The sequence below is a fragment of the Harpia harpyja genome, chromosome 14, assembly GCF_026419915.1.
Source record: "Harpia harpyja isolate bHarHar1 chromosome 14, bHarHar1 primary haplotype, whole genome shotgun sequence".
Lineage (NCBI taxonomy): Eukaryota > Metazoa > Chordata > Aves > Accipitriformes > Accipitridae > Harpia > Harpia harpyja.
The window spans coordinates 1,249,508-1,262,231 of NC_068953.1; the positions used below are offsets into that span (position 1 = coordinate 1,249,508).

At 42.6% G+C, this 12,724-nt stretch overlaps 1 protein-coding gene across 4 annotated transcripts in view; it reads left to right on the forward strand.

Annotated features, from left to right (window-relative positions):
- Window positions 1-12,724, forward strand: part of RPTOR (regulatory associated protein of MTOR complex 1) — a 201,921-nt gene that overhangs the window by 131,205 nt on the left and 57,992 nt on the right. For all 4 annotated transcript variants that reach the window (XM_052808234.1, XM_052808233.1, XM_052808232.1 and 1 more), the window contains 5 exons: window positions 597-698; window positions 4,275-4,358; window positions 5,809-5,919; window positions 11,715-11,789; window positions 12,430-12,495. In XM_052808234.1, the coding sequence (XP_052664194.1) occupies window positions 597-698; window positions 4,275-4,358; window positions 5,809-5,919; window positions 11,715-11,789; window positions 12,430-12,495 (438 nt within the window). The remainder of the gene's footprint in view (window positions 1-596; window positions 699-4,274; window positions 4,359-5,808; window positions 5,920-11,714; window positions 11,790-12,429; window positions 12,496-12,724) is intronic.

Sequence of the window (12,724 nt, forward strand, 5' to 3'; positions counted from 1 at the left end):
ACTGCATTACGGGTGTCAGAAGTGATGAATAGCTAAATAAAAGGCTTGAATTAAAAAACTGATAAATAGGAGGTAGCCTTCTTACAGCCCAAACCAGCACATCTGAATTGCCACCTGTTTGTAGGAGAGGTTTATGGCAGCCAGGGATGACTGAAACGTGGATGGACATATTTTTTTGTTGTTGTTGGGTAGTATTCACTGTGGACTGGGCAGAGGTAGCACTGTGTGCTGCTACGGGAGTGAAACTACCTCTGCAGAACAGATAAATCCACTGCTGTTCTATCTGCTTCTCATGTGGAAAAGAATAACCAGATTTCCCTAAGACCTTTTGTGATATCTTTAGCTGGTTCTCTACTCTTTCCTTCTCCTTTTTTCCAAACACTTACATTAGAGAATGCCAACATATTTAAAGTGAATTATATCTGGTCAGCCTTTGGAAAATTTTTATACATTTAAAAAAAACACAAACAAACGTGTGTCAGTTAAAAAGAAGGTTTTGGAAACAATAAACTGTGCGAGTCCATAAGTGCCAAAACTGTTTGCTTCACTTGTTTTTGTTTTAAACCAAACTTGCATTCCTGTTCTTGCCTCAACAGCACAGTCCCTTCTTTGCAGAGCAGCTGACTGCTTTCCAGGTGTGGCTGACCATGGGTGTGGAGAACCGCAATCCCCCGGAGCAGCTCCCCATCGTCCTGCAGGTGAGCGGCCGGGGCAGGGGGCTCGGCCACAGCTGACATGGAGTGTTTGTGCATGCCTCTCCCTGCCCGCTGAGCGCTGCGCTATCAACCAGATGGCGTTTGGGTACATAAATTACGTGGGCTCCTTCAGGATTAATTAGAGCTGATTGCATGTTTACTAGACCTGTGCAGATGAAGACAAAGTGCTTTTCTTCTCCCATACCTTCGCTCTCTGTTGAGGAAAACTTCCTGCTACAGTCCATTTGCAGCTTCAACAGTATCAGGCTCTGCTGCCTCCTCTTTTGCTCTGAAGTGGCAAGACTTTTTCAGAGTAGCACATCTTTGTTGTTTTCTCCTGTAGTATCTCCTCTTCTATGCCAGCTCTGTCAGGCAGAGACTTTATCTTCTCTCTGCTTTCAGAAAGTGGAAGTTACTGCAGTGTAAATAGTTTGGAAATGGCTTCTTTATCTGTCTGGTACAGCCTGGAAAGTGTTCCCTTTAATGTGATGCTGAAATTTTGCTGCAAGAACATAGAAACAAGTCTCTGAAGACCATGCCTGGAAGGAATGTAGAGTTCTGGTAGGCATTTGCTCAGACTAGACAAAGTTCATATGTATAAAGGAGAAGTAAATCTGGGAGAAACATAACACCTCATTTCAAATAATATTTTATGGCCAGGCACATATTAAAGTTGTCATCTGCTCTTGCCCTCTCCTCCCCAGGAGTTTGTATTGACAGAAATATAAACCCTCATCAAGGTAGCTGTGGTCTCTTCTCTACCAGGCAGCAAAATTTAAAGTCTTTCCGTTTAAAGGAACATGATTCCAGTCACTTGTACAAGGATATGTGATTTCTTTCACTAAATGTGAGAAGACTCACCTTCCCTCTGTTAGCTACCAGGTTGTTTTGTGACTGACAGCACCATCAATCTCTGTAAGACCAAATCTGAATTTCCCTGAGCCTCCCAAGCCTTGAGAGATCAGTTGGATAAACAGATGTATGGTTTATCTCTGTCACTGCAATGGGAGAAGGCAGGCTTCTACTCTAGCACCAGCTTTGCTGCTTTCCAGTGAATTATTTGGCACCAGAGGGCTCTGCAGGTAGCTTAACCTTGCAGTGGAATTGAGAGGTCACCTGGCAAAGGAACCTGCTTTCCTTCCTGGAGCAAAAATGAGCTAGGGCAATGTAATTATTCTTATAATTAAAGCATATTAATTCTATAGTGGAATAAGATTGCTTGCTAACAGGTTTGAGATACTTTGAATCAGAGACCAACTGATCAGAGAGGGAAGGAAGTGCATTTCAGACCCCTTTTGTTTGTCTTTTTGCTTTGTCCCCTTGGGAGTGCTTAGACTACGCTGCTGTAGCCTAAAAAAGGCTGATTCTGTTTTCCCATTTTAGATTTGGGACTGGGGGAAGAAGGTATTTGAGTGCCAGGGCCATGATGCCAGCCATGCAAAGCTTGGGTTTGTCAAGGATGGGGAAATGGCCCTTTGTAAATGGCCTTTTAATTGACTTCAAGAAGTTTCTTTCCATTTCGAGTTCTTGCTGTGCATGGGGCAGATTGGACACACGTGGGTTCCTGGTGCAGAGAAGAGAGAAGTCATCGAAGAGAAGTTAGCCATACGCACAGCCTGAACGAGCCTGAGCAGCAGATGCTCGATCCTTGCGGACGTACCTCCTGCAATGCGATCTCCAGTGCATGCAGACAAACGTAGCACTTACTCCATAGAAGGCCATGGGGAGACCACTGCTGCAGTCCCCTTCTTCCCTCCTGCATTTGTTAGGAGATTCCTGCTAAAATGTGGATTGTTACTTCTAAATTATCCTGTTTTCTCCTGGTTAATCTCTAACTTGCATGTGTGGAAATAATTAGCTTCCCTACCTTCTGTTTAGGAATAACGATGGACAAATGTCAGGGAGGGATGTGACGCAGTGCTGTGTGCATATAGTGGCACAGCGTAACAATTTCATAATTTCACTAAAAGTTCATAAATTGTGCATAGACTCCCCATATCCTCATGCAAGTCTCTAGAATTCGTGTCAGGTTTGGCTTCAGGTTATTGTGCAAATCAGTTTGGGAAGTGGGAATATAAAAACCTGAGAGACTGATGGCTTTTTTTTGTTTTTGAAAATAATGAAATGGAGCTTTTAAAATAAGACACAATTTGATTTGGTTAAAGGTTCTCGTGGGATGCTAGCAATGTTGAGATGTGGTTTTGTATCTTCACCTGGAAATCCTTTTCAATAACATCCATTTTTTTCCCCAGCTATGACAGAATTTGTAGATTTACTGGGTTTTTTTCTGCAGGTCAGATACTAACAGCATTGTCTATCTGTATGCCTCCCGTTGTCTGCATAAGCACCCTGCACCTAACATGTTCCTGTCTGTTGTTTCAGCCCTGCCCCAGCTTCCACTATGCCCTGGTTTCTATTACTGCTTTAATCTCAAACAGCTGCCCCTGTTATTCCTGTTCTGTGCATCTTTAAAGCACATTGTTAATTGTGCCAAGTTCTGTAGTAAGTTTATGGAATAGACTGGTGCCAACTAGGGCAGGATGACCAAAATCCTTTCTCTTACGACCTGTCCTGAGATCTGAGGTCCAATGTTCAGAGGTGAAACGATTAGAGTCGTTAACACATCCTCCTCTCTTCTTCTTCTGGACTTTTTCTGCACTTTAGTATCAGTTGTCCATAGGATGAGACATGAGCCAAGTAATTTAGTTATTCTTCAATATTAAACATGAAAAATAATTTAATTTGAATATGCAGAGTGGAAAAACACTGAGAAGGGGATGGAATTGGGGAGCTAAATCAATGAGTTGCTTTCCCTGAGATCCATGCTGAGGGATGTTACTCAATTTAAACTGAGGATTAAACGTTGCATTCCAATATCTTACATCTGTTAAGGAGATTAAGAACTGAAAGTCTGTCTGTTAATATTTCACACCAGGGTAGGTATAAGCCAGTAAACTACTGCCTCATTATCGTTGTCAGACTCCGTTTTAATGAGATTTTTATTAACGACTAATGTGACCTTTTGCTTCCCTCTTAAGTCTCTTACATCCATTTGCCAAGGAAAGCAAAGCCTCTTTTTCTGCTTCTGAGCTGTTTTGAGTAATGGGAGACTGGGCCTTTTGCTCACCTTTGAATCTTTCCTGCAGATACAATTGTGTTCCTGGTTTACTGGGGAAAGGCAGGTGGTATGATGAGAATATTTGAAATCCATAGGGGCTGCTTCCATCTAGCAGAGCTATGCTGCATAGGAAGCACTGCGTTTGAGAGAAAAATTAGCAGAGAGAACAAGTGGAGCAATGACGTGGAGATCAAGGATAACTGCATTCCTAGGAAAACGTTTGTATGTGTCTGCAGAAACTTCATGAAGGAGAGCGTTATCGGGAGGGGCAGTAACCCATTGGTGACACTGTTCAGTGGGGTGAAAGTTTTCAGTAGTCAGGGTTTGTCTTCCAGCTTTTTTGTTCAGACCATCAGATTGTTCAAAGTGATGTAATGATCCTGAGGTCGTCTTAGATTCGCTCTGCAGTCCCAAGAATTTTTGTTCTTTTTAGCAATAACCGTTATCCCTCTTCTCTGCAGGTGCTGCTGAGCCAGGTACATCGGCTGCGGGCTCTTGATTTGCTGGGAAGATTTTTGGACCTGGGTCCCTGGGCAGTTAGCTTGGTGCGTGGATGTTGCATATTGTCTTGTAAAAGTCTAGTTTATCTCAGTATAGGCGATAAATACAAATGATGATTTATGGAAGGAAGATGTGGAAGATATTCCACAGATTTGACAAATGACCAGTATTTTAAGTGTTCGTGTGTGTGCAATGGAGCAAGCATCCCTAAAAAAAAGTGGTTTGTATTAATCAAAAGGCTGAATAGCTGTTCATTTGCATTACAACAAAGAGGATTTCCTTGGTAATAGTTTAGTGTAAAATATTCTAAGGGACAAAACAGGAGGAAATATCTGGGACAAATAAGGTTTATCATGTAAAATAAATAACAAAAAAATAGCGCATACATTTATCGTCTGTTCTCTCAGCTTTCTAGCTGCATCATTTTCTTCTCTTCCTTTATCTATTTGGTCTCTGGATTTTATAAGCTCTGCTGAGAATGCAGCAGCTGCCTTCTGCATTTTGGAAAGTGGCTAGCACAGTGTGGATAGTAAATAAGAATTAAACAGAGGAGCAGTTTAAAACATTCTTGTAAATGGAGCTATTTGTTGATAAAAGTGATGAAGACGAACCACCAGCTGGTTGTGGAATAGCTCAATGACGGGACTTTTTAGTGGTTTTCTTAACCTTCCTCCTTCTCAGCCAAGACTACCCACCTTCGTGGACAGCTTAGCCCTCAGTGGTAGGAAGAAAGTATGCACTAAAGGTGATTTTAAGACCTCTGGATTATAAACTTCTATGAGGATCAAAACATAGCTGCAAGTCAGCCACAGTGGACTTTGCTCTGGCTATTACGTGCTTTATAAACCTCGTTGGCCGTATCACTGGGTGATGCTCAGCTGCTGCAGGTTGTGTGGGTGGTAACCCCCCCGGGAGCCCGGTGCTGCAAGTCCAGCCCCCCACCATACATTTCCTTTACATTGTGCTTTGGGAAGGGTATCAGCAATCACAGTGGGATTCTCAAAGATTTTACGTGTTGCATGTCCTCCTGTGAGCATAGTCTCTAATCCCATGGAAAAGGCTTGGTAAAAAGTCTGTGTAAGGCGAGAGGCTTATTTAATTTCCAGTGGGAAGGCTGTAATTATTAAGCTTTTGCAATATGTTTACTTGTGAGAGCAAATGGCCCCATCTGAGGAGAGCGTAACGTATCATGAAGCATAAAATAGCACAGGCTGTAACGAGTAAAAGCTAGTGCTAGATTAACTCTGAGTCTCTGTGGACCAAATGAGTCTGAAAATATCTGGTGACATCCAAGATGAAAACAAGCAATAGACAAGTACACAGGGATCTCCTCTTTACTAGAAATGTATGAAATTGTTTTCTACCAGATTTCTCATCTGTGTCATTAAGTATGCCGCATCTTCACAGAGCGCTCAGTCCTGCCCCTGCGCGGTGCTGCCTCTGCAGTAAGGCTGAGCTGTTCACGAGGGTTTGCTGTTCTCTCTGGCTCCCCAGGCCCTGTCTGTTGGCATTTTTCCGTATGTGCTGAAGCTACTTCAAAGTTCAGCTCGTGAGCTGAGACCACTCCTTGTCTTCATCTGGGCCAAAATTCTGGCAGTGGACAGTGTGAGTACTTCTGAACTTGGCAATGTGCCTTTTTCCCCCTCCCGTTTGCTTTATCCAGTTGCTTTAGACTTGGGACTTTCTCCTGAGGTACTTCAAAAACACGCTGCATTAGCTGGAGACCAGCATATTATCTCATTAATTTATTTGACTGGTATGAAAGCTAGCTTCCAAAACTTTGTGAATGGGAAACCCCCATTAAGGTGCTGACACTGGGTAGTTTGGCTGCCCACCTCTTCACGCCTGCCCAGGATGAAAGCAGGTTTGCTCTGTCTATTAATGCTGCAACGTCACGTTAACATCTCACAGTTCCTAGTTCCTCCTCTGGTTCTAGGGTGTAGGTGCTCTAGGTAAAAGCCATCAGATCTCGCTGATTGCGTCTTTATTGGGGAAGATATTGCTTTGCTTGCTGAAGGGGCTTAAAATGCACACCTATCTTCTGTCACATATTCCCAGGTGAGAGCGCACATGCACGCACTCATACTCTCCCTCAATTTGTTCACTTCAGATAGTGATTAAACTTGGTTTGTTCAAGACCATTTTGTCAGTTGTCAAAACAGGCTGTGGGTAGTCTTCAGACACAGAATTTTTCTAGAAATGAAAGTGATTTTTGGTGACTTCAGCTTATAAATCCTGCTCCAAGTCTAATGCACGTGCTGATGCATTGAAGACGGTTGGCATAGAAGTATTTACCCCCCACAGAAGACAGATTATTCCTATCACAGGTCCATGATTCTGGTCTTCTCTACAACATTTTGGCACCTTTTGGGTTGAGGTTTAAAAACTGAGCCCTGATTTTTAAAGATGGCCTTAGCCAGAGCTCTAGTTTGTGGGGTTTAAAATAAATAATTAAGCAGGTAAGTAATTGCAGATGAATTTGTATAGTGATATATATATGAGACTGTGGTTTGTAAGTGCAATTAGTTGGGCAATATAAAATTATTAGGAGTGGTGCGCACAGTTAATTGCAGGCATGATTATAAGCCAATATGAAATTGTCTGAACTGCTTGTAGAAGTTGGATCTTGCTTATTTGGGGGTTTATTTTTGTTATATCACTTCCATTTCAGTATGGAGAATAATATTGAATTTGTTGGAATTTTTCCCCACTGTTGATCTAGCATTGTCAGGTTTAGTTTTATAAATACATTTTCATTAACATCCTAAGAGGATTTTGGAAAACAAAGAAAATGAAAACTATTCATCTTAAAGCTACTCTTGAAAAGCTTATTTTTTGATGCATGCCTCTCCATGGCTGACGCTTCAGCCCCAGGTACGTTTCAGAGTAGGCTCATGTATAATTTACATGAAGTGTCATGCCATCCTTCACTCTCTCTGGTGGTGAAGCCAATCTGAGAGGGCTCTTTCCCCCCTACCCCTCCTGCCACCATTGGTGTTGCTCCCTCCCATGCTCTATTTTATTGCCTCACTCATTTGGTAGGCTGTGCTTTACAACAAAACAACAGAAAAAATACTCTTAAATTTTGTATTTGGATTTTTTTCTGCTGTTTCACTTACTAGCTCCACAAACACGTGGTACAAGTGAGAAGGGAGGAGAGGGTAGCTTCAGCAGGAAAGTGCAATGAATGCTGCCGAGGGAGGAGACGGGCAGCGGCTCGAGCTGTCATACCATAAAGAGAACAAATACATCGTCATATCAGAAGCTAAAAGAATACTTTCCTGTTATATGCTAAATATCAATAGAGACATGTCTTTTCCCTCCTCTGCTGACACAAGGTTTGGCCATGTATGTTTGAAACAAATTCAGTTTCAAACAAAGTTTAACGAAAACCAGTGTCGCAGCGTGCATGTTGTGCAGGTTCCAAGTTCTCTAACGCTATAGCCCGCTCCACTTCCCCAGCCCTCTGCATTTCCAGAGGGTAAATTTATCTAAACGAACCACAAGACTGGTATTTACATACTCCAGGCTGAGAGGAGGTCTGTTAGTGTTTTGGTTGATCCAGTGATGCTGCAGTTCATGACCTGAGCCGTGGAGAGCACGCTATGCTGCATGTCAGCATCGTTTTCTCAGAGACGGCCTTTTATAAGACTCGGAGGGGGATGACAACTGCAGGGGCATGCTCTCTGAGTATGAAGGCAGGCAGGCTGGAGATGCTGACCGAAGGGTAGATGCAGTAATTAATTGTTAGGCTGCATGGAATCGCTGTAGCACTAGTGCTGCGCGTGGGGTGGGTGTGTGGGTCTGAGGGTGCAATCCTCTGCCTGCGCTGGGTGTGCATCTACCTGGCTTGGCTCTGGTTCGAGTGGGTGCTACCTCCATCATCCAGGCAGAAGCCATTGCCCTAGCATATGAGAGCGTGTTTATTTTCAAACATTCTGCCAGGTAATCTTCATCTTTGCAATAATTGTATGGTGCTGTCTCTCTCCTTCATCTGCTGTCCCCTGTACGTGTATTTCATTTGGTTTCAGGAGACTGTAGCTGATGAAATTACTTTCATTTAAGACTGGAGTTCAGCTAATTGCTCATTCCTCTTTGCATTTGGATGTGACTGAGAACAAGTTATATAAGACTTGCTAGTGCCCTGGAGAGCAGAATATCCTGCTAAGATAGTATTTCTGTTCTGGTCCCTCCCTCTCTTTGGGCAGGGAGGCAGAAGAAAGGTGTTCTGACATGGGACAGCAGTGTAGTATGCCATGTGTCTGTTCAGACGATACCTTCAGTAGGCATGGTATGCTGTGAAGAATTGCATTTTGTCATAAAAACTAGAGGATAAATCAATGGTATTCAAGAAACATTGCACCTCAGGCAGAATTGTTTGTGGGTGATATTAGGTGTGATTAGGTGTCCCTAATAAACATTGGAATATTTAGATTAATCTGCTTTAATTCCATGTATAATCAGATGATTTTTCATAGGATATTCATTGAGGACTCTAGTCATCTCTGCCTCAAACCTGCTGGAGTCTTTCTAGACAATCCACCTGCAGAGCTGCATAGCAAGTGATGGTTCAAAGTTGCCTACTGTAGGTATCTGGCAGGTATAGATTGGTGTAGGAGTAGTGTTGTGCGCTGCCACATGGAGATGGCTATAACACTTGCAAATACAGTTTAGGTCAAGAATTTGCTACATGCCACATTGATAATATTTGGTAAACAGCACCCTCTAAATCTTAAATACTTGAATTTAAAGGGAAAAAAAATCCCCCCACCTGTAATAAGGACTATAATCAGGAATTTAAGCAAGACCAAAAAAACCTGCACATTAAACAATACTGAAAATGTGAATACTATTGAAGTAGGACAGCGAAAAAAAGACCTTACCACTCCAAAGAATTGGCCGAAGACAGTGGAAAACAAACATTTCTCATACTTTTTAAAGCAATGGCATGACATAAATAGCATGCTTACTTTCCAGATGTGTCCTTTGTTAGCAGGATTGTGACTACTGTTTCCTATCTTATGGTTAATACAAATATTCAAGTTAAGTTTTCCCTGAGGATAATGTGGTAAAGGTACCCACCTGGGGGGGGGCGGTGAGGGTTCACTGACCAGCATGGTCGCCCAGGATACCCCTGAGCTGTGGCAGTGCTGCTGTATTCCAGGAACTTGTGAGATTTTTAGGGATAAGTTACATAGCACATATGTTATATTAAGGAGAAAGAGGAGATCTGTGCTCTAGTCCCTCCCCAGCACTGGGAACTTTATATTTTATGTAAGTTCTGAACTTTCACACCAAGCCTGCAGCTTGTTTTGGTCATGTTGTATTATTATTCACAAGTGTAGCTGCTTATTCCTTGAGGAGGAGGTGTTACTGATGCTGGCTTTCCATATTGTTCACAGGATCTAAACAGGGAGGGTTTCAGCAAGTGTGCTGTCTTTATAAAAGTTGCCTCCCTCCCTTGAGCCTCAGGTATTTGGTAACAGTGGCAGCAAAATAAATGTAGTGTGAAGATGGGCAGCCTTCTCTTTGCTGGTGTCTGTTTGCCTACATTATAGCAAAGAGATTGTTTTTTGTAAGGAACAGAAAGTATTCATGCTGAGGATGAAAAGGGGGAATTTTTTCCTGGGTTTTTTGTGCAGCATTACACAGAAGTCAGGAAAGCCTCTTGTAGCTGCAGCCTGGCATCAATCCATTCCCTCTGCTCTTTGGTCTGCCAAAACCAGCATCTTCACTCCCTTCAGCAATAAAATATTCTCTTGCATCTCTGTCTTGCCATCCCCTCTCCCTTCAACAATTAGTTCCCTCCTTCACCTTCTACGCATGATAAAAAATACATGATCCTGTCTCTGGCATGAGGCATACAACAGAACCACAGTCGTGGGGGAGACTGATTGCCAAGTCAGTATTTCCTCCCTTAAATTTTCATCGTTGTAGTATGTATTCTTTCAATTTGACCCTAATATGTCAACCTGAAGCCTGAGTTGGTATGTTAGCAAAACCATGGTGTATGCCATGTGCTTCACTCCTCATACTACCCCAGGAAAACCTGCATTATTCTCCTTATAAGCTTTTAAAGACAGTGAAGTTGCTCCACAGTTTTTGATTGTGTGTAGTAGGAGATCATGCTACTACATGCTACTGTTGTAGGGATTTAATACACTTTAGCACTTGACCAAATAAATACAGTGATTAGTCTCGTTTGTGTAGATGAGTTGAAATCTTCTTGTCAAAATCTAGTCCCACTTAGGCAGGGGATTAGACAGAATATAAAGAATGAGTATATAAAGAATGAATAATTCCTGCCCCATCCCCCAGCCTTACAGATTTACTGGTAATTGCTCAGTGATGTGGGCCACTGTAAGAGAAACATGTGCTAGGTTTATTGCATGCGGCAGTCTCTGAGAGTTCTCCTGCTTGTGAAAGATGGCACTTTAACATTCAGAAGACACTTACTCTCACATCCTGGCTGCCAGGCTGAACTGGAAAATCAGCTACAATGGTACAGAAAGAACTAGGAAGGACTGTCTGTGCTATCAAACTGTACCTCCCATAATCAGGGTCACAGAGCAGACTCACCCAAAAACTTCCCTAGCTCTGGAGTCCTGTGGATAAGACGGAGTGGGCAGCCAGGGGGAAGAGGACGAACCCCGAGAGCATCTGCAACAGCCTGTGCCACGTGCTCGGCAGCCAGGAACACCCGTGTACGTCTGAACACGCAGCACAAGCTGCTTGCTTGACTCTTGGTAGCTAGCGTGTGATCATAATGTTCTCTAAAAGGAAAGGTCACTTACTCTGTGCCTGGGGAACGTTACAGATTTGACCAGGATTTTGCACTAGTTAGGTAGATATTTAACTGTACAGCTAGAAGTTAGTGAGCAGCATTTATCAGCAAACCTGATCTATGGTGAGCTAATTGCCTTGACATGGGATTGGAAAACAAGTGGAAAATTAAGACTAGGAGCTTTTAGAAGATCTCATCTTACATAATTTTTATTCTGGTAAATGTAAAAAAGAGAAAAAAAATTAATTGCATTCCTCCTCGGTTTTGCCTTTGGTGTCTCTCAAACACTGGTGAAGGTTTGATGTGGGACAGAGAGATGTCAAGTCTAACTCTTCTCTTAAGCAGGAGGTGACATTTTCAGCTACTGTTTCTGTCGTGTTGGAGGGTGGCAGAAGGTTCCTTGCTTTAGACACCGCTCTTCCCTGTCGACCGTTCTCCTGCGGGGATGTTTGCTTGCAGCCCTGATGGAGGGCTTGTGCTTTATTTTGCTTCTCACATGAAAAGGAGATTTGAGAAAAATGATTAAGATGTGAAATATTCATATGTCATTGGAGGAAAAAATATTTTTATGTTATTGTACTCATCATTTTTTCTTTGTCTCTGTCTCATTTTTCAGTCATGCCAAGCTGACCTTGTGAAGGACAACGGTCACAAGTATTTCCTTTCAGTTCTGGCAGATCCTTATATGCCAGTAAGGACAAGTCATCTTTATTCAGACTCTTCTAGCATTTGCTTAGCTTGTCTTAGCTTATCTGTTGCTGTTCTGATGCAGTCGGTGCTAACGTAGGACTGCCTCCCACCTCCATCTCCTGTGACACCCACTGCTTTACTGGAGAGAGTCATTGCTGAGCTGTGGAGTCAGTGACCAGGGGAGTTAAAAATGCTCCTGCCAGGTTGTGTGATAGAGACAGCCAAACCAAACAAGAATTTGCAAACTTGTTTGAAGTTATATAAGTGCAGATTACTCAGTGGTGATGATGGGAGCTGGGGGCTCCTGGGGGCTGGGTGCAGAGGCAGTCTAATTGCGCTGCAACTTTCATAATTCCCTCTGTAAAAGTTTTTTGTGATTTCCTGCGATAGGTATTTGTATGCCTCCTCCAGAGCAATATATGGAGGCTGGTTGGGAGGATCGTATTGGCAGTCTGATGAAGTGTCTCAGGTGTAACTAGTGACAGGACTGGATGACAAGAAAATTCTAGCTTTCTTTCCCTTCTTGTTCTTTCAATGTGATACAAACTGCATTTAGAATAATCTCATGTTTCAGAAAGCAAGGGATATAGTTGTTCTCTGACCTGTTTTCTAGATAACAATTCGTTGTATATTGTTTTAAGGCTGAACACAGGACAATGACGGCTTTTATCCTGGCTGTAATTGTTAACAACTACAACACTGGACAGGTGAGTCCCAACATCCTTTTTCCTTTCATTCTCTCCTACCTCTTCTCTGCATTGTGCCTTTACTTTGATAAAAGTCCTTGCTTGCATTAAAGCACAACCCCAAACTGCAAAACTGAAATAGGAGATTGCTTTACATTATTTTTGTGTGGATTAAAAGAAAAATTGACCTGGAGGTGTGACAAACACATTATGTACCTGGCACCTGGAAGTGGAGGTTAAGGACACAAGT